Source organism: Papaver somniferum, chromosome 10 (assembly GCF_003573695.1).
Source record: "Papaver somniferum cultivar HN1 chromosome 10, ASM357369v1, whole genome shotgun sequence".
Lineage (NCBI taxonomy): Eukaryota > Viridiplantae > Streptophyta > Magnoliopsida > Ranunculales > Papaveraceae > Papaver > Papaver somniferum.
Genome location: NC_039367.1, coordinates 96,153,686 through 96,176,492, shown reverse-complemented (window position 1 = coordinate 96,176,492; position 22,807 = coordinate 96,153,686). Strand labels below are relative to the sequence as shown.

Genomic DNA, 22,807 nt, shown 5'->3' with positions numbered 1-22,807 from the left:
GAGGTACGCTTCGTTTCTTCTTGAAGATTTTTTCTTTTGAAGGTTTTTGCTTTAATAACTTTGCTTGACTTTCTGATGGCTTTCTTTTGTAGTCTGCCCCTGCTTCGTCTGCTGGAACTGGTCCGGGCTCTGCTGGTAACTCTGTGGCTACCAGGACTAGGAAGAGGAAGGCTTCAGTTGACGCTGCTACACCAACACTTGCGGAGGTAAGGATTACTATCATACCTTTGTGCTTGTAAGTTCCTTAGTATCTTGCCCCTGATCCTTAGATGTCGCATGTGTTCTTCCATAGTCTTCCAAGAGGAAGGGAAAGTTGAAGGCTGTGATTGATCTTGAAGCTTCGGATGAGGATCCCAAGGCTTCCGAGGGGGTGTCGGAGGATGAAGTCATGGGGGATATTGAGGATACCGGCCTCAGCCCTCATTTGGATGATATTGAGGAAGATTTTTCCAAGGATATCCTAAGTCATGTTCGTGCTCGTTCGGTGGAGGGTGAGACTCTCCTTGCTGGTAATGGTGCTCAGTTGATCAACCATGTTAGCGTTCAAGCTCCTGTTTCTACTTCGTCTTTGAAGATGCCTTTGTTTTCTGCCCCTAGCGGAACATTGCATGTTGTCTTGGCTACTGCTGAATCTGTTGTCGTAGCTTCCAAGAGCCTTCCTTCATCTCCTGCTACTTCGCTTCAATCTAATGGTTCATTTGCAAAGGTTGTTACCCCCGTGGTTAGGGTTACTATTTCAGACTCCCAGCCGAAGAAAAAGGTTGTGATTTCACTATCTAGCTTCTCCTTCAATGCTACACTAACTTCATTGGGAGCGGTCAGTCTGTTTCTACTTCCCCTGTTAGCAAAGTTGTTGGACCTCCTCCTTCGTCACTAGATTGGACTAGACTGGGTAATCTTCCTTCTGCTGGTGATATGGACTTAGGAGGTCCTCATGCTTTCCCTTCGGTTCCTATCTCATCCACCATATCGTCTCTTCGTCGTGGTGAGGGCTCATCAGTCGTGACCCTTGTTCGTTCTCAAGCGTTTGAGGGAGTTGTTGTTGAGCCTATCCAGGGTAAGCTTTCTGAGAACTTGAGCCTTAGTAGTTCTGATGATGCCATTATCGAAGTCGTCTTGCGGGACTCTAAGGGTCCTTTTTCTGTTGGGGTTGATCACCATCGTCTTGGTAGTTCTTTTGAGGTGGCTTCTCAGCTGAATGTGTTATCTGCTCAGTATCGTGCGGCTAAAGAGTTGTTCTTTGACCCGGATTGCCTCCGCTCTAGTCAGATCTTTGGTGAGATCCGTAGGGGTAGCATCCAGGAGATGGAGTCATTCATGGACACCTACACCGATTTCCTCCCTCTCCTCTCAGTGTTCTCAGTAAGTAATTCTTGCCTTATTGTTTTGCTTCTCGTTTTTGTCCTTCATCTGCTCTTATACTTCTTTCTTCGGCAGCTTTATAAGCAGATCGATGTTGGTTATACCTTATTCAAGGTTCATAGATCTAATTGTAATCATTTGAGTGCTCTATTAGAACGTACCCGTCAAGAACATGCCCTTGTTGTCTCACAACAACCTTCGTCTAGTAATGCTGCTACTGCTGCTAACATATCTTCGGTGGAGGACGATTTGAGAGAGACTCGGAGATCCCTGGAGGCTTGTTTTTTGGTTCTTGAAAGAGCCAATAATGCTTCCAAATTCGATGAGGATGGTCGTAAAGCTTCCGACTCTGCCTTAGCTGCTGAATCTTCTAAAGTCATAGGTTCGTTTCTTCTTTACCTTAGTTTTTTCTTCATTCAAGCTTGGCTTCATAGTCCTAAGGTATCCTTCGCCTGCCAGCAAGCTTTGTCCTTTGAGAATGCTTCACTTAGGATTGATGTTGATGATCTCCGGACGGAACGAGATACCCTTGTGGAGGATCTCGAAGCCGCTGAGGTGGATCTTGCTGAGGCTCAACATAGTTTAGAATAATCCCTTAGCCATGCAGGAGGTAGCTTATGACCCTTATTTTTCCACAGCATCCTTTGTGTCTTTAACTGATTTTTTCTTATTGCTGATACCCTGTGCTTCCGCAGGTCTCCATAAGCAACTGATGGGTGCAAACGCCAAGATTACCCGTCTTGAAGGCCAGATATCCTCGTTGGATATTTCTCGCCAATTTGATGCTTCTACTAAGTTTAAGGTCGAGGCGCTTCAGCAAGCTAACGATTAGCTTAGTGCTCAGATGATGGAACTTCGTCAAAGGTCGCTTCGGATCTGGAGGTTCAAGCTTCTTAGATGAAGGTGCAGTTCGAGCATTCATCCATTGATTATATCAACAATTCCTTTGCAGAGGATGAGCTCCAAGCCGAAGGAGTTGTCTTTCCTCGTCTTCCTTATCCTTGATGTGTCCTGTTTCTTTTTAACTGAACTCTTTAATGTGTTATTCCCCCAGCTGAGGGGCTTTTTTTATCTTCAACTTTCAAGACATGAAGTCGTATTTTGGTAATATTATTATGGTACCCTTAGTATCGCATGAATATATATATGTAGACATGTTGTGTCTAGTTATTCGCACATTCGAGTCATCACAAGGTGCTAAGGTCTTTTTGACCTTTGGTGGAACATTCATCATCCTACCCAAGTATCCTTTGGCCAGAAGGTACCGTGGTGGAGAGGGCTCCTACGTGGGTAATAATTTTCCTGTAACCCTACGTGTTCAGTGCGATGACTGCTTTACTTCGACAAGGTATCTTTATAGGGGATGTCTTACTTTTTCTTATTGCCTCATGAACGAAGCTATCACTCCGAGGATCCGAGTATTGACACATGCGCAGTTGTGCCTTGCCTTGTCTCATCGACAATTCTGACGGAGGGTGTCTATTCTAACCCAATTTGTGTTTAATCAAACAAACTTTTCTCTTAGGAAAAAAGTTTTTTTCATTGATTAGTAAGGTTTATAATACCTTTGATCAGGGATAGAACATGGTGGGTTGTTTCCCATTCCTTTCTTCTCTTGAGTAATAACCATTTACGGGTAGTACTTCTTTAGGTACATTGCGTTCCAGGGGTGTTGTAATACTTCACCTTTTAGGTTCCTTAGGTAGTATGATACTTTCCCGACAATATCGTGTATGATGTAGGGTTCGTCCCATGTCGGAGCTAGCTTTCCCCACTCCTTCTTTCTTTAATACGGAGGTATCTGTCGTAGCACGTACTCTTCGACCACAAAGTTTCTTGGGATAACCCGTTTGTCGTATTCACATGCTAGCCTTCGTTGGTATTTTACCATCTTTTTCAAAGTCACTTCTCGTCTTTCTTCGAGATCATCAAGCTTTTCGAGTATCAGGTCCATCGTCAGGTTCTTTTCCCATGCCTCCGTTTTTTTTATTGGAAGTTTTATCTCCGTTGGGATGAGTGCTTCGGCTCCGTAGGTTAGCATGAACGGAGTTTCTTCCGTAGCTGCTCTTCTTGTAGTTCGGAGGCCCATAAGACATTGTGTAGTTGTTCACACTATCTTTCTTGTATGCTCCTAGCTTCTTTTTCAAGTTCATCGTTATCGTCTTGTTAGTCGCCTCTGCTTGTCCATTGCTCTTAGGGTATATTGTTGTGGACTTGTTTTTCTGAATGTTGAAAATGTTGAACAACATGTCTATATTCTTTCTCTCCAACTGATTTCCATTGTCAGAGGTTATGGCGGCTGGTATCCCGAACCTGCAAATGATTTGTTCAAACAAAAATTTAAAGACGTATGTGTCTCGCAATTCTCTCCAAAGCTCTTGTTTCCACCTACTTGGTGAAATAATCCGTAGCCACGATAAGGTATTTTCTTTTTGGTGTCCCTTCTATCAAAGGTCCAACAATATCAACCCCCCATTTGACGAATGGTCATGGGCTGATGACTGAGTTGATCTCCGTTGTTGGTGCCCTAATCTTCCTGGAAAAGCATTGGCATCTTTCGCAGCGCTTAGCTACATTTTTTTGAATCTTCGTCCATGCTCAGCCAATAGTATCCTTGCATCTTGGCTTTGATTTCTAAGGACCTTCTTTCGCTATGGTTGCCGGCTTCTCCGCTGTGTACACCATGCAGTATTTTCCTGCCTTCCGTTTGTGAGAGGCACCGCATCAGAGGTCCGAGAAATGACCTTCTATACAGTATCCCATCACGTAGGTTGTACATAGCTTCCTTGGACTCGAGCTTACGAGCTTCTTTGACGTCTGCTGGTAAGGTACCTTTATCAAGATACTGGTGAATTGGGATTCTCCAATCATCTTCTGCTTCGTCTGCGTTGCTTTCGTTCGACATGGACAAGTCTTTATCAGACTCGTCAACTTCGTTATCTGGCTCTTCTATCCCATTGTCTTCTTTCTACTTTTATGCTTCCCTCATGGCCCGAGTTTGAACGACCATGGCTTCTACAACGCCTGAGGTTGGCCCTTTTATCAAAGGTTCGTATATCCTCCCAATTTGCACGGAGGTGGTATTCTTGTCCCTCAGGATTGATGATATAAATGCTGAGGCATCTGCGTGTCTGTTGTCTTTCCGACAGACGTGTCTGAATGTGACTTTTTCGATCTTTGATGCATGCTCCTGTGCTAACTTATCTATGAAGACAATATCGGATCCAGAGTTTGATATTTGAGCTCGATTTATCTAATGACCAGCTGTGAGTCACTAGTGAGACCAACATCTGATAAGCCTAGATCCTGTGCCAAGCATAGACCGCGTATGACCGCCTCGTACTCTGTCATGTTGTTAGTGTATTGTTTGAATTCTAAACTGAATGCATAGATGAGTCGATCTCCAGTAGGGGTTGTTATCACAATCCCTATGCATGTGCCTTCTCCGTTGGAGGAGCCATCTACGAATATATCCCACCTTCGTAAATTTTGTGGTTCCAAGATGTCTTCTGGTTCCGGCTTATCCTCCTCCATTTCTGGGATGTCGTCTGTTTCTGCTTCGTCGTTGAGAGGTAGGTCCGCTAGAAAGTCCGCTAAGATTTGTGATTTCTCATCTTTCCTTGTCTCGAAGATTATGTGAAACTGTTTGATCATGGCACTCCATTTCGCTACCCTTCCGATCTTTTCCATATTGTCCAGGATTTGACTTATCTGAGCTTTTGTGAAGACTGGATGGTATGTGCGTCGAAATATATCCTTAGTTTCTATGTTTTCACTACTAAGGAATATATGAGCTGCTCCACCTTGGTATAGTTACGCTCCGGTGAACTGAGTGTCTTGCTAATGTAGTATACAGGCTTTTCTCCTTGCCCCTGGTCTCGTACCAATACTGCGCTCACGGCGTAGCTTGTTGATGTTAAGTATAAGATGAGTATCTCACATGGCTCCGGTTTCTGAAGGATAGGTACTAATGTTAAGTACTATTTGATCTTGTGAAAGGATTGTTCACATTCTTCGGTCCATGTAAACCTGTTTCCTTTCCTTAGCGTATCGAAAAATGTTTTGCATTTATCCGACAACCTTGTGATAGACACATTTTTGTGTCTAAATTGTACTCAATGTCACTATTGTTAGTGCTCGATTTTTGTACTAATTTTGATGCTTTGTGTGTTTGTAGGTGTTTTTGGAGAAATACACTTGTGTGGAAAAAGTTGCTCAAAAAGTGCTATTTGGACTCCCGGAGAAAAGTACTAAAGGCAACCTCAATTTGGATAAGGGGAACCTCAGTTGGGCACCTGCTATTCGCACCCCAGTTTGGTTAGGAGGACACCATCTTCAACATTTCAAAAATTCGTTTTGGCGGGAAAATTTTATTCTCAACTGTGTAACTTTCGATCGATTCTTGAAGGAGTTCTGGGTAGACTAAAGGGCTGATACTTAATGGGTAGACGTGATATGTCATAACAAAGCTAGTACTGGTGTTTGTTTCGATCAAATTTGGCTGAAAAATCCGTGAGAAGAAAACAGGGCAGCACGTACACGGAAGAAGATATCCACGGGATTACAGCGAGTTAGACGTGTGATTCTCGTGTTTGGAAGAACCTAACCACTATTTGGAGTGTGAAGAAGTTAAATATGGCAATATGGAAGCTTCAGAACGCGTGAAAATCAATATCAGTGATAAAAATGAAAAGAAAATAACCCGAATAAATGAAGATTATTTGGAGTTATTGGAGGATATTAAATGTCGCAATCACGTATAAATACGTTCACAAGGTATCATGGAAGGGGGACAGATAGTTTGGGAGAGTTTTAGAGCACCAGAAAGTCGAAAAAAATCAAGTTACAGAGCTGCCATTTTTCTGCTGCTGCTGAAGAACACGAAGAACATAAGACGCACACCCTTGTGTCGTTTATGCTATAGTGATTGCGACTGTTACATAACAGTCTTAAAAGCTACAGTTTAAACGATTGTCGAAAGACAGTCTTATTTGTTACAGTGACAGCGACAGCCAACATATATCGTTCTCTGTAACTTTAATTATTTTCACACTTTTATCATTTGTAAACCCATCTTTGAGCATAAATGAAATCAACTTTTGAGCGTGTTTCCAACATGATGAGAGGTTAAATTCTACCACAACCAAGGCAATGAGGAATCTATTTACACATGAATAATTGGTAATCATTTATTTCCTATAATTTATAATTTACAATTCACTCAATCACTGCTTTTGCAGAGTTTTTAATTGTTTGCAAAAAATTTCTTCATTATTTGTGATTCAATTAGATAGGTTATGCTTTGTTTAGATAATCTATGCTTAGGGATATAATTAATTTTTGAGAATTTTCCAGATTATTTGTGAATTAAGAAATAAGAGACTTAAAAGATAATTAGAGTTTTGGATTGTTTACCATAATTTATTCATGTGTAATAGTGAAATCAGTGTCTTGGTTGTTTTCTAATATCTTGAAGTCAATTTTGTAATAAGTTTTGTTTGTTTTGAAATTTTTATTAAGTCTAAAATTCATTGCCTTCACAAGTCTTAAAACAATCCTTTTATCACTATCTACAACTACTTTGAAAACACATCAAATTTTTGGCGCCGCTGCCGGGGAACCAGTGCTATATTGTCACCCTTACCCTTTTACCACTACTACACAGCTGGACTAATTACGTGTGATGAGTTAAACCAGTGCTAGAAAGATTTTGTGCCATATTGAAAGCGGACTAACAAAGCAACCAAATGTATCTTTCTTCGACTCTCTCATAGTGCTCAGTAGAAACAACGTCTTCTTCGGCTTCAACTTTTGATGATAAACTCTCGAACCTCGTAGAACCTTGACAATTTAACTTTCCTCCTTAATTTCATGCTTGAAACTTCCTTATAGATTTCTACTTCCCTATGGCCTTATTGAACAAAACGTAACGATGATTTTTTCATTTTTCATTTTTTTTTCTTTCATTTTTTTTTCTTTAATTATTTATTTATTTATTTATTTATTTTATTTTTTTCGGATATTGAACTTTGGGACTTTATTTTTTTTAAACCCTACGGAAGGGTAGTTTTAAATATAAACTGTGTGCAGAGAAGGACGACGATTACGATATCGTCTCGGCCCCTCTGGTTCGTACATGACATAGGAGTCGTGGCCCGAGTCGACTTCAACGGTTCATCCCCCGTATGGAACGGGAGGTAAGAATTCTAAACACCCGCGAATCCCCTGTCAGCGGGTTTACTGGATATTTTGTATGCCTATATGTTGAGGACCTGAAATCGGATTTAATTTTTTAGTAAAGGGCAAGGCCTGGCCAAATCAAGATAAGGACTCGGATTTCATCACCGTTTCCTTCTTTCCCGCCTTAGGAACACGTAACCTACGCGAACCTAAGCCTAAAATTTTGACTAGAACGAGACCGATAGGGTAACGAGCTTAATAGGAAAGTCATTCGAAAAATATTGGTTACTCTTTTAAGCATACTTCGAAGTTCATGATGGTTTCTATGAGTTGAATGCGTTACTGCGCCGCCTTGTAATGCGGTGAGGCCTTGGGTATCAAAGCTCTACGCAGCTTCCCTCGCCTCTATTCAACATACTTTGACTCGGATTGATTCCAGAGGGGTTTTCTCAAATTGTAAAGAATTCCCTTTCGAAGGATTAGAAGTTGGTCTAGAAACAATCTAAGTGGAGCAATCATGATTTTTGTTTGCTAGATAAAATAGGCTTGTTGTGGTCGAGTCAGCCTTCTTTTTGTTTGTTTATAATTTCCTTGCAGTTAGGATGTCAAACTGGTATTATAATAGCCATCGCAATGAATATGATTATCCAACTGAACAATATGGACATTATTGTTACCATAGTGTGAATAGTGGTTGGGAACGCCAACCTTTGGAAGGATATGGGCCATACCCTGGTGAGCCCAATTACTATCCACACGTGCATCAGTCTTACGAGCAAGAAGATTATAGTACTAGTTCTTCGTCTTTAGAGGATACAATCAAACTATTGAAAAGTAGTCCTTTTTATGATCCCTCTGTTCTTATTCCTCCTTTAGAAGAGTCCCTCAGGAAGTTAGCTGAGTCGACGCGTATGTTAGCCGAGATGAATAGTATAATTATAGACGAAAGAACTACAATAATGATTGAACCTTCTTTATAAGACCACCTCAAGCGGATAGCTGAGACGAACGAAATAATTGCTCGAAATTACTTGAATTGCCAATATAGTGTATCCAATAATACCCTTGAGAATGAAGATAGTTATTTACATAATCAAGATAACGAGGTTAGAATTGGTACCACTACTTCTTTTGATGATGTTCGATCTTTTTCATGTTATTATGATGAGGATAGTGTTGATGGAGAATCATACTTATGTAGGAATAATGATCAGGAAATGGTTACTCCAATTGAGCTTTACAATGATAATATTATTTCTAGTTCAAATCCAAATAATTTTAATAATTATTCACCTATTTAAAAGGACGAGGATTTGACTAGAGATACCCTCGTTTTAGACGATGTAGTATTTCCTGTTTACAAAGACGATAATGATTTAGAGGAACGAGTTTATTCTGAGAATAATGTTTTAGAGTCTAGCGATTTAGAAACAATAGTCTTAGACGAAGACCATAAACTCGTAGAGATGAGCGAGGATAAACCAGACTTAGAAGAATCAATTGACCATTTTCAGGAATCTGATGACCTAGAAATTAGGGAAGTTGTGACTAGTCTTTCAAGAGACACAGAAAGCTCTAAGTTTGGGGGTAATTCTCCGTGTGCTTTAACTATTAGAAAGTTCCCTCGTGTAGGAATTGACATTTGTGCCTCAACCATCTTACAAGATTATCTTCATACACATTTTACCAAACCTAATGATGTCCAGAAAGAAGCTCAGTTGTTAGAAACCCATCCTCTGGTTGATGTGGTTTACTCAGGCGATAATACCCAAATTGACTTTGTTTTCCCGCCAAAAACTTTTCTTCCAATTGTGGGAACTTATGATTTTCAGATGTGTCGGTTATTAAGTTTTGAGACTGAACCTAATTACTTTAGGAGAATAGGGTCGACACATTTTCTTAAGGAAGACCACCTCTTTCATTGTGGTCAGCTGTGTGAGTCAAATCTGATTGACTTAGAGGATCCCCAGTTATTCAGGTTGTTGTTATGCGCTTCTAAGTTCTTACTTGAGTATTTCCAGACTCTTCAGCCTGATATTCAGAATGCCTTTGAGGAAATCCAACCAATGAAAGCTTTTTACCTAGACCCTGTTATAGGATCTGAACCTGAACCACAGCTAGATGTAGTTGTATTAAAAAGGAAACTAGACAAGGGTGTGCTCTATTTGCTAATTTTCTTGGGATGTTTCGGATTCCTTTTACTTGTGATAGACCTATTTGGTTTTGGTGATCCACAATTATTCCGGCTATTACTTTATGATTCTATGAGGTGACTAATTCTTCCATTGTCTGGCTGAAGACTTTAAACTTAGCACTTCTTGGGAGGTAACCCAATATTCTTGTGACACGGTAATATTCTTCCTTATTTCTTTTCCCTCAAGTGGTAATAGTTTCTCCTTGTTCATGTTTTTAATTTTATCTTTAGAACATTGAGGACAATGTTAGATTTAAGTTTGGGGGTAAGGGAGAAACTTCTAGCATCACATAGTATCCGGTTAGCTAAGTTTACATATTGGTTCTCACCGAAAAGATGGAAATTGGAATTGCTAGGGATAACATTCTATTGAGACATTAGAGAAAAAGACATTGAGATATTTGAAATTCAGGAGAGAACTTGTTCCTTTTAGAGGGTAATCGTGATGGACCTAACCATCCATGATGGAAAGGCAAGTAGGTCAGAAGGAAATGCCAGAAAGACAAAGAAACCTCACAATGTAGTCTTAGTTACTGGATTATGACTCTCTCTCAGTAGAAACTTCTCATCATCAACAAGCAGGGTGACATCAAAATCTATTAAGAAAGTTGAAGACGTTTAAGGTTTAGAAGCAACAATAGAAAAGAATAATTCAAAAATTTATAAGAGCAAATGATATAAGTTGTTGAAGTTCATGATACCAAGACATCACAAGTTGCAAATATCCAAGTTCTAAAGTTGTTCTCTCATGGCCATTTAAATTTTTGTCTTGTTATTTTTGTGTTGAAAAAAAAAATTAAAAAAAAAAAAATTAAAGAAAAAAAATTGAAAAATGAAAAAATCATCGTTTTCAATAAGTCCATAGGGAAGTAGAGATCTATAAGGAAGTTTCGAGCATGAAATTAAGGAGAAAAGTTAAATTGTCAAGGTTCTACGAGGTTCGCGAGTTTATCATCAACAGTTGAAGCCGAAGAAGACGTTGTTTCTACTGAGCACTATGAGAGAGTCGAAGAAAGATACATTTGGTTGCTTTGTTAATCCGCTTTCAATCTGGCACAAAATCTTTCTAGCACTGGTTTAACTCATCACACGTAATTAGTCCAGCTGTGTAGCAGATGTCCCTCTCATCTTTATCTCCCTCCTAATCTTATCCAGCTGTAAATCAGCGGACGCATCTTACAATGTTTATCTAGTTGTGTAGAGGATATCTCCTTATCTAGCAGTGTTGCGGATGTGTCTCCCCTTTTCTTTAGTCAGCTTTAGAGCTGGCACCTTTAATTTCTCTGGAAATTCTAATTACTTGGCGATAGGTTGAGAATTTGTATGTCCTCATAGCTCTTTGGATACTTGTGACCAATTAGAAGTCATGGTTTTTATGGGTACACCTCTGATAAACCCACCCGAGATTAATTTGGTTTTATTTTTCTAGATTAGATTTGCTCTAGGACTAGCAAATAATAAGTTTGGGGGTATTTGATAGACACATTTTTGTGTCCAAGTTGTCCTCAATTTTCTGTATTGTTGGTACTCGATTTCGTATTTATTATGGTGTTTTATGTGTTTGTAGGAAATAAACATTTTTGAAAAATTCGGCTCGAAAAGTTACTCAGGGCACCTCTGAGGACATTTGCTATACGGACCCCCACTTTTGCTAAGGGGCACCCTTATTCTCAGCACCCACGGCTATGTATAGCCCAAATTAATCCACAACACCCATCTTCTCCGTTTGAAACTGGTTTTTGGCGGGAAAATATATTTTTAGAAAACTGATTTTCAGTTCGTGATTTGGAGGGGTTATAGTGTGATTCAATGGCTAAAATTTTATGGGGAGACTTGATTGAGCATAACAAATGTGGTATGGTTGATTGTTTCGGTTAAATTTGGCTAGATAACTCGCAAGAAAAAAATAGGGCAGCACATCAACGGGAGAAGTGTTTCACGGGATTGGACGTGTTCTCCTGTGCATGGCGTGAGATAGAATTGTGTATAAGTACATCTGAGGCGTATACATGACGAATTGGAGCGTGTTGGAAGAAGTTTAACGCGTGGTGAAGATAAAAGTGGAAATTTTGGCCGTAGAGAATAATGATGATGAATGAAGATTATTTGGGAGATATGGCGTGATTAAATGAGGCTTAGTAGTATAAATAGATGGCTCTAGGTCCATAGACGGGGATGGATAGTTTGGGAAGAGAATAGAGAGCTACAGAGAAGAGATTGGACGAGTTGCAGAGCATATTTTTCTGCTGTTGTAAAACACGAAGAACACGAAGAACAGACTGCCAAACACAGTCGTTTTCCAACAGTGACAATGACGCTTAACGTGGGTCTTAGAGCAACAGTATCAGTGACACATACTGTGGGTCGTAGTTCTCTGGTTTGTAACAAATATAATTGTTACAAACCCGGTTTTGAATTATTTCTCCATTTTCTCCTTGTAAGCACCTTTTTGAGCAATAAAAAATTACTTTGAGTGTGTTTTCACCATGCGGAGCTAGACCCCATCACTGGGACAATGGAGGAAGCAACTTTTCATGATTGTGGTAAATGAATTAATTCTTTTATTGACTTTTTGCATAGATTTAATTGCTTTATGATTTCTATTAATTATTTGTTATTTTGTTAGATGCCGCATGCTTAGTTCTAAATACTTTAGATGCGTCATGCTTTTAACTTACAAATAATATTTTACGAAATCTATTTTTGGCAAAGAACTAGAGTCACAACTTGTTTTGTTTGAGCTATATTGTCTAGAGTTAATGACTGAACCATAACAATATGAAAAGTAGTGGAATCCCGCGTCTCAGCGTCTCTTCATCTTGTAACATAATTTGTATATTTTTAGTGTTTTTCCTTTATTAATCCTAAAAACAAGTTCAACAAGTCCGAGTGAACGATAAATCTTTTACCACTACTAAAACATCATTGAAAAATACTATCACCTTGCTATGAATCTTCCCATGGAATCCAAGATTACATTAAGCTTTTGCACTCCTTTTAAAGTTTGTGGAGATGGCATCTCTATTATTGCTCTGAACCTTTCAGGGTCTACTTCTATTCCTCGCTTGGTTACCAAGTATCCCTAGAATTTTCCTGAGGTTACTCCGAACGTGCATTTCTCCGGGATCACCTTGATGTGGAAATTTCTCATGGCTTCAAATATCTCCCTTAGGTATGACAGGTGGTTTTTTGCTTCTTTGCTCTTGACGAGCATATCGTCCACGTAGAACTCTAGTATCTTTCCTATCCATGGCTTAAAGATTTTGTCCACTAATCGCTGGTATGTTTCCCCCGCATTTTTTAGTCCAAAAGGCATCCTTGTATAAAAATACAAGCCTCATGGAGTAAAGAACGCAGTATGCTCCTGATCTTCTTCTGCAAGGGCTATTTGGTTGTAGCCTGAGTATCCATCCATGAAGGATAGTCTTTGGTGCCCTTTGGTTGCGTTGACCAGTTGGTCAATGTTTGACAGTGGGTAGCTATCTTTGGGTAACACTTTGTTGATATTGTGATAAGTGCATAATTCATATGATTTTAGTATCCATTTCATACTTGCTTTAGCTATTATTCTTGCGTATTTTCGTATCATTACTTTGGTTTTGTCTTATTTGTCTCAAATAGGTGAATCATCCAAAAAAGGAGCTACAAAGTTCTTAAAATAGCTAGGAAGAGAAGTATTCCAAGTATCCAAGTGCCCAAGTCCAAGACAAGTAGAAGAAGTGTGACGAAAAGGAGCAAAACGCTCAAAATCAAGACACAGGACAAAGACCAATCTTAACTCATTCAAATTAAGGATTTATCATCATCATCTTTAATAGAATATATAGATAAAAATAACGCAAAAATAATGAGGTCATTCCGAGTTCGGATGAAGGAGTTGTGGCCAAAACAGTTTCCATTGAATACCGAAGACAGTGAAGTCCGCGAACTGGGTTTGCGGACGGGGTTCGCAGACTTATTTCCGAAAATATCTTCTGGAATTTGAAGTTTGCGGACTGGGTTTGCGAACTTATCAAACGGGAAACGTGTATTCACACCTTGGAATGCCTAAGGGCACGTTTGGAGTCGTTAGGAAGATTGGTGAACTTCTCATGGTGATTGGTCCTCATGATGGTGAATACAAGGGTCATTGTAGATACATCTAAACCTTTATTTAAGAAGATTGATATGGTTTTAGAGGATTTGGGAACAAGAAAGAAGCAGGTGGAAATAGATTATATTGGTCTTCCAGATCAAGTTTGCACTAGATACATGTGGATAGCACACCCTCCAGGTTATGATTGTAGAAATGAAACTCCTCCTGCAACTGGTAATATTCCAATAGTGGTAGGATCATAGCAAGAGGCAAAGGGTTATTTGGAGCTGAAGAAAAATAAGGAAAAGAATTGGAAAATGACAGATCAAACATCAGTGGAATTCAAGAGTCTCATTGATAAAGAAGCTGTTAATAGAAGCACGGGAAAAAGGAAAAAAATAGAGATTGATTGGAAATGTCCAAATCCTGATGCGAAAGCAAAAGCAATCACAATTTGTAGTGCTGAAAAACAAGGAAAGTCCTTAACTGCAGAAAAAGAAAAAGAGAAAAGTGTAGCATATGATGGTACCAATGAAGAGGAAATGAAGAAAAAAGAAAAGGAGAAATATTTTCAAGAGCTGATAGAAGGAAAACTTTATCTTTAGGGTTATGCTTGGCTTCTTGCTGAGTATAAGGATTTGGGAAAGGGTACTACTGATATGTTTTCAAATGCTCTAGATGTTATTCAAGAGAACTTAGTTGCTACAAATCCAACACCAATAGTTGCAGCGTAAGAAGTTCTAAAAGAAGAAGTCATGGTTTCCGGGAAAGTGCAAGACCTAAAGATTGGAAAGGGGAGTTCAAGTACCAAAAGCTCTGAACCGGTTAGTTTTCAAATCCTTTCCTTGTTCTCTGTATTATTTGGTTTGTTAGAGTTTACCTTATTTCCCGTTGTTTTTTGGTTTTTAAAAACTTTTAGCATCATTAGTATCTGTGTGCTTCTTAGTCTCTTGTGTGTTTTGATTGTGGTTTCTGAGTTTAGAGTTTCTCTGTTTTTAATAATGATAATTTTATCCTGGAACGCTCAGGGATGTAACAGCCCTAAAACTTTTAATCATTTAAATTTTTTAACTGGGAAACATAAGCCAGATTCAGTGTTTCTCTCTGAAACAAAAATGTCTTTAGAGAAAATGGAAATCACTGCTAAAAAGCTTCTTTTCAATGATTGGATTATAATCCCATCCATTGGAAAATCGGGTGGCCAAATAGTGGCATGGTTTAGTAATCTTCAGGTGAAGTTATTGGAGGTTAAATTTAATATAATTATTGTCTCTTTTAGAGTTAGAGGTATCACATGTTATACTTCTTGCATGTATGGTGCTTTAAACTCTCAAGGGAAATCCTGTCAGTGGGAATATATTCAAGGATTAGGTGAACAAATTGATCATCCCTGGATGGTTGTGGGAGATATGAATTTTATTTTAGATAAAACCGAAAAGGAGGGGGGTAATGACGCTAGTTCAAGTGAAGTGTCTGTTATTCAATCTGTTATACAACACCTAGGCTTTCTTGATTTACGATTTACGGGTGACCCTTTCACTTGGTCTAATCAAAGGGAAGGATCTCAAAACATCAGAGAAAGGATAGATAGAAGCCTTGTGAATGTAAAATGGTTTGACTGTTTCCCAGAAGCTATGGTCCACCATTTAACCAGAACTTCTTCAGACCATAATCCTTTACTCATTGATTTTGATCCTGTGAGAATTAGGCAAAATAGACCTTACAAATTTTTTAGAGGCTGAGTGGAACATAAGGAATATAGAATGTTCATTTAGAATGCTTGGGCGGAGAAGAAATTGAATAATGCTGATGAATTTCAGCAGATGTTACAGGATTTATCAGAAGACTTAAGGAGCTGGAATAAAAATGTTTTCAAAAATATTTTTAAGAATAAAGAAAGGATATTAGATCAAATTGATAAAGAAAATAAAAACCATCTCATTTGGACTCTAGGAAAAATTTTAAAAGATTAGAGGCAGAGTTAGAAACTTGGAGTAAGATAAAAATATATATTGGTTAGAGAATAGTAGAGATAAATTTTTTAAGGAGCATGATAAGTGTACTAAGTACTTTCATGTTGTTTCTTCTAATCGAAAACATCATAATACTATACATTCTTTAAAGGATAGTACAGGTTTTTGGTTGGAAGAGAAGGAGCAACTTGATTTACTTCTTAAGAACCATTTTCTGGGTATTAGTTCAACTGAAGGAAATAATATTGATCATGTTTTTGATCATATTATTCCTAGAGTAATTACGGACTCAGACAATGCTGATTTGGTTACAATTCCAGACAAGGATGAGATAAAAAAGGTGTTATTCTCTATGAATTCATGGGGGTCACCGGGTCCAGATGGATACCCACCTGGGTTTTTTCAAACTCATTGGAGTTTAATTGAACAGGAAGTTGTAAAATTAGTTACTGATTTCTTTGTTACGGGGAAACATCCGGAAGCAATTAATGATAATTACATCTCTTTAATTCCTAAGATAGAAAACCCTATAATACCAGTTGACTTCAGACCTATAAGTCTGAGCAATACTCTCTACAAGTTAATCTCTAAGATTCTGGCGACTAGGTTGAAGCCATTGTTAAATAAAATCATTGCGCCAAATCAGTCAGCTTTTATCCCAAAGAGGCAGATAGTGGATTATATCACATGAAATGCTTCATACAATGCATACTAGTAAATCCAAGAAAGGTTTTCTGTCTTTGAAGTTAGACTTATCAAAAACATTTGATAAGATGGAATGGAATTACATCATTCGTATTTTCAGAAATTTTGGTTTCTCAGAGAAATGGTGTGATCTCATTTCTGAATGTATTTCAACAGTCAAATCCACAGTTCTGTTGAATGGGATACCAGGTATACCTTTTAACCCTACTAGGGGTCTTCGACAAGGGGATCCCTTGTATCCGTATCTGTTTATAACTGCTTTGGAGGGGTTATCCAGATTATTTTATCAAGCTGAACAAGATAAAACTTTCGCTAGAATGCAAATTAATAAAAGATGTCCAGTTATCTCACATCTTCTCTTTGCCGATGACTGTTTTATCTTCTGTAAGGAAAATATTGCTGAGGTTAGAAAGATAATGGGTATACTAGACACTTTCAGTTGTTCTTCTGGACAAAATATAAATTATCACAAATCAGGGGTCTTTTTTAGTAAAAAAGTTCATAACAAGCATATAAAGATATAGCAAGGATATTGAGGGTTCAAAGGATGAAAAATATTTGGGAACGCCTTTATTTTTCAATAGGCAAAGAGCTTTGAATTTTGAACCATTGTTAGAGAAGGCATATAAAACTTTGCATGGCTGGAAGGCAAAGTTGTTATCACAGGTGGGTCATACTGTGTTGATTAAATCAACTATATTTGCATATCCTTGCTACCAAATGCAGTGTTTTGAATTTCCTGTCTCTGTGTTAGAAAAGTTTGATAGGATTCAACGAGACTTTTGGTGGAATAAAAATAATCCTAAGAAGGCTTATTACCCGAAAGCTTGGTGTACTGTTTATACACCCAGATCTTGTGGAGGTTTAGGTATTCGTAATCCACATAAAATGAATGTTTCTCTTTTAAGTAAGCTTGCTTGGAGGCTTCTAAATAATCCAAATGATCTTTGGGTAAGACTACTTTAAGGGAAATATTTTCCAAGAGACCACCCTTTCCACAAATACTCTTTCTATAATACTTTTTAGATCAGGACAAGTATTAGGAAAGGTATAGAAATTATAAAAGAGAATAGTATTTGGGAAATAGGCAGTGGCACAAATGTTCAAATAGCTAAGGATAATTGGATTCCAAAAACAGGTATATTTAATAACTGGCAGCATGAAGACTTGGTTTATGTTTCAGATTTGACTGATATAGATGGACAATGGAATAAGGGTTTAATAGACTTTGTTTTTCCTGAGACTGTGGCTTCTAAAATTAAGGCCATTTATATAAACACACAAAATCAAAATAAATTGAGATGGTTAGGAAACAGGAATGGTGAATTCTCAACAAAATCAGCTTATAAGATCATTTCTAGAGAAGATCATATTACAAATGACAAAATTTGGCATATGAAATTGATTCCTAGGGTATCTCTTTTTACTTGGAAGATGACAGCGGATGTGCTTCCATTGAGAGCAAAAATGAATGATTTTCTTAAGCACACAGAGCTTTTTTGCTTACTATGTAAAAAGAACATACTGGAAACCTCTGCGCATTTGTTCATTTCTTGTAACTTTACAAGAGCTGTCTGGTTTGGTCTTGGTTTACAAATTCCAGCATATGATGGAAATTTCTTAAATTGGGTTATGTCCTGGTTTTCAAAAGCACTATGGGATTACAAAGAAGTATTTAGCATTATCTGTTGGAAAATTTGGAACTACAGAAATGATGTCAATTTCAAAAAACTAGATCCTAATCCTTTAGACTGTATAAAAGAAATTAGGGATTTTCTGAAACAGTGCGACTCTTATTCTGAAACAGTGAGCGAAAAAAATGAATAGAAAATGTAGTCTGCAGAACTGCAGGGAGGATTCAAATCTTTTAAAAAACGATACATTCTATGTGGATGCCTCTTATAATGAACAGGATGGATCTTTTGGAATTGGAATTGTCTTTTGGTTAAACAATAAAGTTGCTGACATCAATTTCTTATCAGGAACAATCACAGGATCAGCAGCAGCAGAAGCATTAGCACTACAACAGACAGTTAGATGGGAAAAGGAGCTAAAGATAAATAATCTTAGGATTAAAGCGGATTGTATGGATGCAGTTATTTTTTTGAACAACAGGGCATCAACTTGTGATTGGAGATCAATAGCTATTCTAAAGGATGTCCATATTTTGTTGGGAAATTTTGAACATGTTGATATTAGCTATGTAAATAGAAAGAATAACGGGGAAGCGGATAAACTAGCTAGATGGAGTAGGAAAAAACAAAAATATTATATTATTGATAACTCCAATATTTTGCTTGTTAAGAACAAAATCCTAAATGGTATTGTAAATCGGCATAATATCTTGATATACAGTTGTTAGTTGCTAATAAAAATTTCTCTTTATTAAAAAAATAAATAAAACCATGTGTAATTCAAAAATTCTTTTTAGCCCACTCCCTAAACCCACTGTCAAACCCACCGCTGATGTGGCGTTGACGTAGGTTCACTATTCTAGTTGTATTTTCCGTTCTTTACTACGGTATTGTTTTGTCTTTCTCCCCTACCACTATAAGAACATCTAAAGAATAACTTAAATCCAATAAAGAAGAAAAAGAACTACCACCAGGTAAACTGTGTATAAACCCTATAATTTAATTAATCAAAATTTCCTCTTTTTTTATTAGGTTTTATAAATTTTAAATCAATTATTTACATAAGTTTAATTCAGAACATATGTTTTATGTACCTGCCAAAGGCATACAATTATATACTCCCTCCGTTCCAATTTAGATGATGTTTAAGGAGTTTTCACGCAGATTAAGAACTGAAGAGAGATATAAAAAAATTCTATTTATGCCCTTGAGAAAAGTCTTTAAATATTAATTGCTAATAGTGTATTTAAAAATAAACTTATAGTTCCAAGACAAATTGTGAGAGTGTTTTGGTAATTTTATGGGGAAAATATGAAAACTATCAAGTAATGTGGAACAAAAAATAACCCTAAAAACTCATCAAAAGTGGAACGAAGGGAGTAAACAATTGGGTGAATAATCCTTCGTGATAGTTAGTACATTTGTGAAATGTGGGAACCCTCAACTCGATTAATTCAACGAAAGCACTCCAACTTACAGCCAAATCTAGATGATCATGTAACGCAGACCGTTAATCGATAATAGAGAGAACTTCAGTTAATTAGGGAAGTTGAAATCTTGGTGATCATACGGTTGATTGGATTAGTAGAGATGTGATTATGATTTTGGTCCTTTTGGATGAGGAAGCCGTGATGATGTTTTGCATTGCTGCGAAACCAACCGATCTCGGTCTTTCTTCTCCTATGCTAGTGTTACTCTCTTTTTTCTTCAACCAACCCATCAACGGAAAAAAAGGAAAGAAAAAATATCACGCGGCAGAAGGGTGAAATGAAAGAAATCTTAAATAGTCAATCCACGTCAACACCACTTCAGCAGTGGGTTTGACCAGTGGATTTCACTGGTGGGCTGAGAAGAACCACTGTATATAATTAGAAGTGGCGTGAATAAAGTGAAGCAAATTAATTGGCCAAAAGGTGTGTTTCTAGCTAGGGTTTCAAATTTCAACGACATGGCGTTTGGTGCTGCTGCTTCTTCCTCTTCTAGTAATCAAGAATATGTTCTATGTGGTACAGATTACCTCAAAATATATAAAACCACTACCGCCGACAACAGTCCAGAGGTATCTGCTGCGGGATTACAATCTGATGAGCACAAAGATACATCTGCTTCTATTGATTTAAGAGTGGAAGAAGAAGAAGAACGATCTCCGTATGTAATTGTTGTCCAAGGACCTCGCAAGGTTGGGAAGTCCACGTTGATTAGGTCACTAGCAGACCATTATGCCGATGCAAATCGAAAGCTTGTTTTGGTATGCATGCGAGACTCCGTTACCATCATAACAGGGAAGAGAAGAAGAATACAGTTTGTGGAGTGTCCGAACAATGTTAATGGTATGCGGAATGCTGCAAAGTACGCTGACGCTGTCATATTGCTCATGAATGCATATGTTGGGTTTGAAATGGGAACATTCGAGTTTGTTAACGTCTTAATTTTGCCAAAGGTTATAGGGGTGCTGACATCTCTTGATATGTTCGGAAATAATTTTGCCAAACGAATAAGAATCGAAACATGCCTCATCCAGCATTTCAGAATTGAGGTATGTAAAGAAGCACGATTGTTTTGTTTATCTGGGCTCGATCATGGGATGTACAAGAAGAGTGAAATTCTTGATCTGGCAAACTTCATATCGGCTATGGATTTCCATCCTTTGTCATGGAAAGCTGCACAACCATATTTGCTGGCAGAACATTTTGAAGATACAGCTGCTATTGATCTTACTGTGAAAGAAGAAGAACCTCCGTATGTTATTGTTGTCCATGGACCTCCCGAGGTTGGGAAGTCCCTGTTGATTAGGTCACTAGTAGAGCATTATACCAAGGGAAATCTTAATAATGTATTATACATGCAAGGCCCGGTTACGATCGTATCAGGAGAGCAAAGACGAATACAGTTTGTGGAGTGTCCGAATAGTCTTAATGGTATGCTTGATGCTGCCAAGTATGCTGATGCCGTCATATTGCTCATTGATACATCTATTGGTTTTGAAATGGAAACATTCGAGTTTGTGAATATTTTACGTGTTCATGGCATGCCCAAGGTCATAGGGGTGCTGATATCTCGTGGTGTTTGCACAAATATTGGAAACCTAGTAAGAACCAAAAAATACATCATGAATCGTTTCTGTACTGAAATATATCAAGGAGCAACACTATTCTGTTTATCTGGACTGGAAAATGGGAAGTACCCGAAGCATGAGATTCTTGATCTGGCAAGCTTCTTATCTGTTATGGAATTTCATCCTTTGTCATGGCGAGTTGCACAACCTTACGTCTTGGTAGACCGTTATGAAGATGCCACTCTGCCAGAAAGAGTGGTGATGGATAACAGATGCGATAGGGACATTGTTTTGTATGGTTATCTTCGAGGTAGTGATATCGAGCAAGGAACTAAGGTGCACATTGCTGGTATGGGTGATTTCCCTCTATTTCGATCCTTGCCTTACTCTCAGAAAGAGGAGATCTCTAAAAGGAAAAGAGGAGGATGAGTATCCTGGTTTCAGACCAGGGACTTATCTAAGGTTGGAGGTCCGAGACGTTCCTTTCGAAATGGTTGAAAATATTGATCCCAATCATCCGATTCTAGTTGGAGGTATCAGTTCTGTGGAAGAAAATGTTGGATATATGCAGGCGACACTTAAGCACAGGAAATTGTTGAAGACAAGAAACCCTATCATTGTTTCAATTGGTTGGAGGCAGTACCAGACGATCCCTGTATATGCCACGGAGGATCATCGCAGCAAATGGCCTCGAATGCTCAACTACACACCCGTAGACACACAGTGTCTTGCAATGTTCTGGGGACCTCTTGCATCCCCCAATACTGGAATTGTTGCTGTACAGTATCTGCGGGACAAAAAGGCAGCGTTTCGTATTTTAGCAACTGCCGTTGTAGTTGATTATGATATCGGGAAGATAATAAAGAAATGCAAGCGGTCTAGAACTCCTTGGAAGATCTCAGGGAAGACTGCTCTTATTAAGGACCTTTTTAAATCAGATGATGAATTTTATCGTTTTAAAGATGCAATACTTTGGACTGAGAGCGGAATTCCTGGGAAGGTTGTACAGGCTGCAGAAAGGATTGCGGAGTGCAAGTTTAAGCGCAGAATTGTCATGGGGGATACCGTTTTCATGCGAGTGCAGAAAGAAGTTGAGGTTCCTCGTTTCTTCAACCCAGTTGTACCTATGCCTGGTTTATCAGACGGGCCTGAGGAATTTCGGAAAGTACGACGTATGGTGGCCTTTGTTGAGAAACAGCCTAGCTTCCGAGACCTAACTATTGCTAAGAAATTTGAGCTGGATCATTGTAATAAAGTGGAGCAGAAGGAATTCAAGAAACATCCAATGCTGGTGATTTATGTAGATACCTGAAAAATGACAAAGTAGAATGTCAGACTCCCCATATCTAAGAAGAGATGCTAAAGAGTATTCCCTCCAAGATTGGGGAAGTCTCCCCATATCCTAGAGAAAGCACTACATAGCGCCCTTTCCCTGCTGACAGGCACGTGCACAGTCCAAGTCGTGTGGGTTCATAAAGAAAAATCTAAGGTACCCTTGTACTGCTGTAGGGACAGATGTAAGATAAGAAAAGATAGGAGAGGACACATATTGGACATTCTCATTTCAAAAAAATATCTATAAATAGGAATCATCTCTCAACTAAGAAATTAGAGCTAACTTATTGTGGC

General features: G+C 38.3%; 2 protein-coding genes across 2 annotated transcripts; both read left to right on the top strand.

Annotated features, from left to right (window-relative positions):
- The first annotated feature begins 16,557 nt into the window (after positions 1–16,557).
- Positions 16,558–18,851, top strand: LOC113315995. Its single transcript, XM_026564230.1, has 4 exons — positions 16,558–16,893; positions 17,216–17,440; positions 17,516–18,295; positions 18,402–18,851. Exons 1-4 carry the CDS (start codon positions 16,558–16,560, stop codon positions 18,849–18,851), a joined length of 1,791 nt encoding a protein of 596 aa, XP_026420015.1.
- Positions 18,852–20,071: 1,220 nt separating this feature from the next.
- Positions 20,072–22,490, top strand: LOC113315994 (ribosome biogenesis protein BMS1 homolog). The gene is made up of 2 exons (XM_026564229.1): positions 20,072–21,540; positions 21,572–22,490. The coding sequence occupies exons 1-2, from the start codon at positions 20,072–20,074 to the stop codon at positions 22,488–22,490; spliced, it is 2,388 nt and encodes a 795-aa protein (XP_026420014.1).
- Positions 22,491–22,807: the final 317 nt, after the last annotated feature.

Excerpts from the sequence above, each read along its gene's own strand:
- LOC113315995 (XM_026564230.1), top strand. The coding sequence starts at position 16,558 with ATGGAATGGAATTACATCATTCGTATTTTCAGAAATTTTGGTTTCTCA. Across the intron at positions 16,894-17,215 it reads GTAAGGAAAATATTGCTGAG|TGTTTTGAATTTCCTGTCTC; the intron begins GTTAGAAAGATA and ends TACCAAATGCAG. Across the intron at positions 17,441-17,515 it reads ATAATCCAAATGATCTTTGG|ATCAGGACAAGTATTAGGAA; the intron begins GTAAGACTACTT and ends AATACTTTTTAG.
- LOC113315994 (XM_026564229.1), top strand. The coding sequence starts at position 20,072 with ATGGCGTTTGGTGCTGCTGCTTCTTCCTCTTCTAGTAATCAAGAATAT. Across the intron at positions 21,541-21,571 it reads ATTGCTGGTATGGGTGATTT|AAAGAGGAGATCTCTAAAAG; the intron begins CCCTCTATTTCG and ends CCTTACTCTCAG.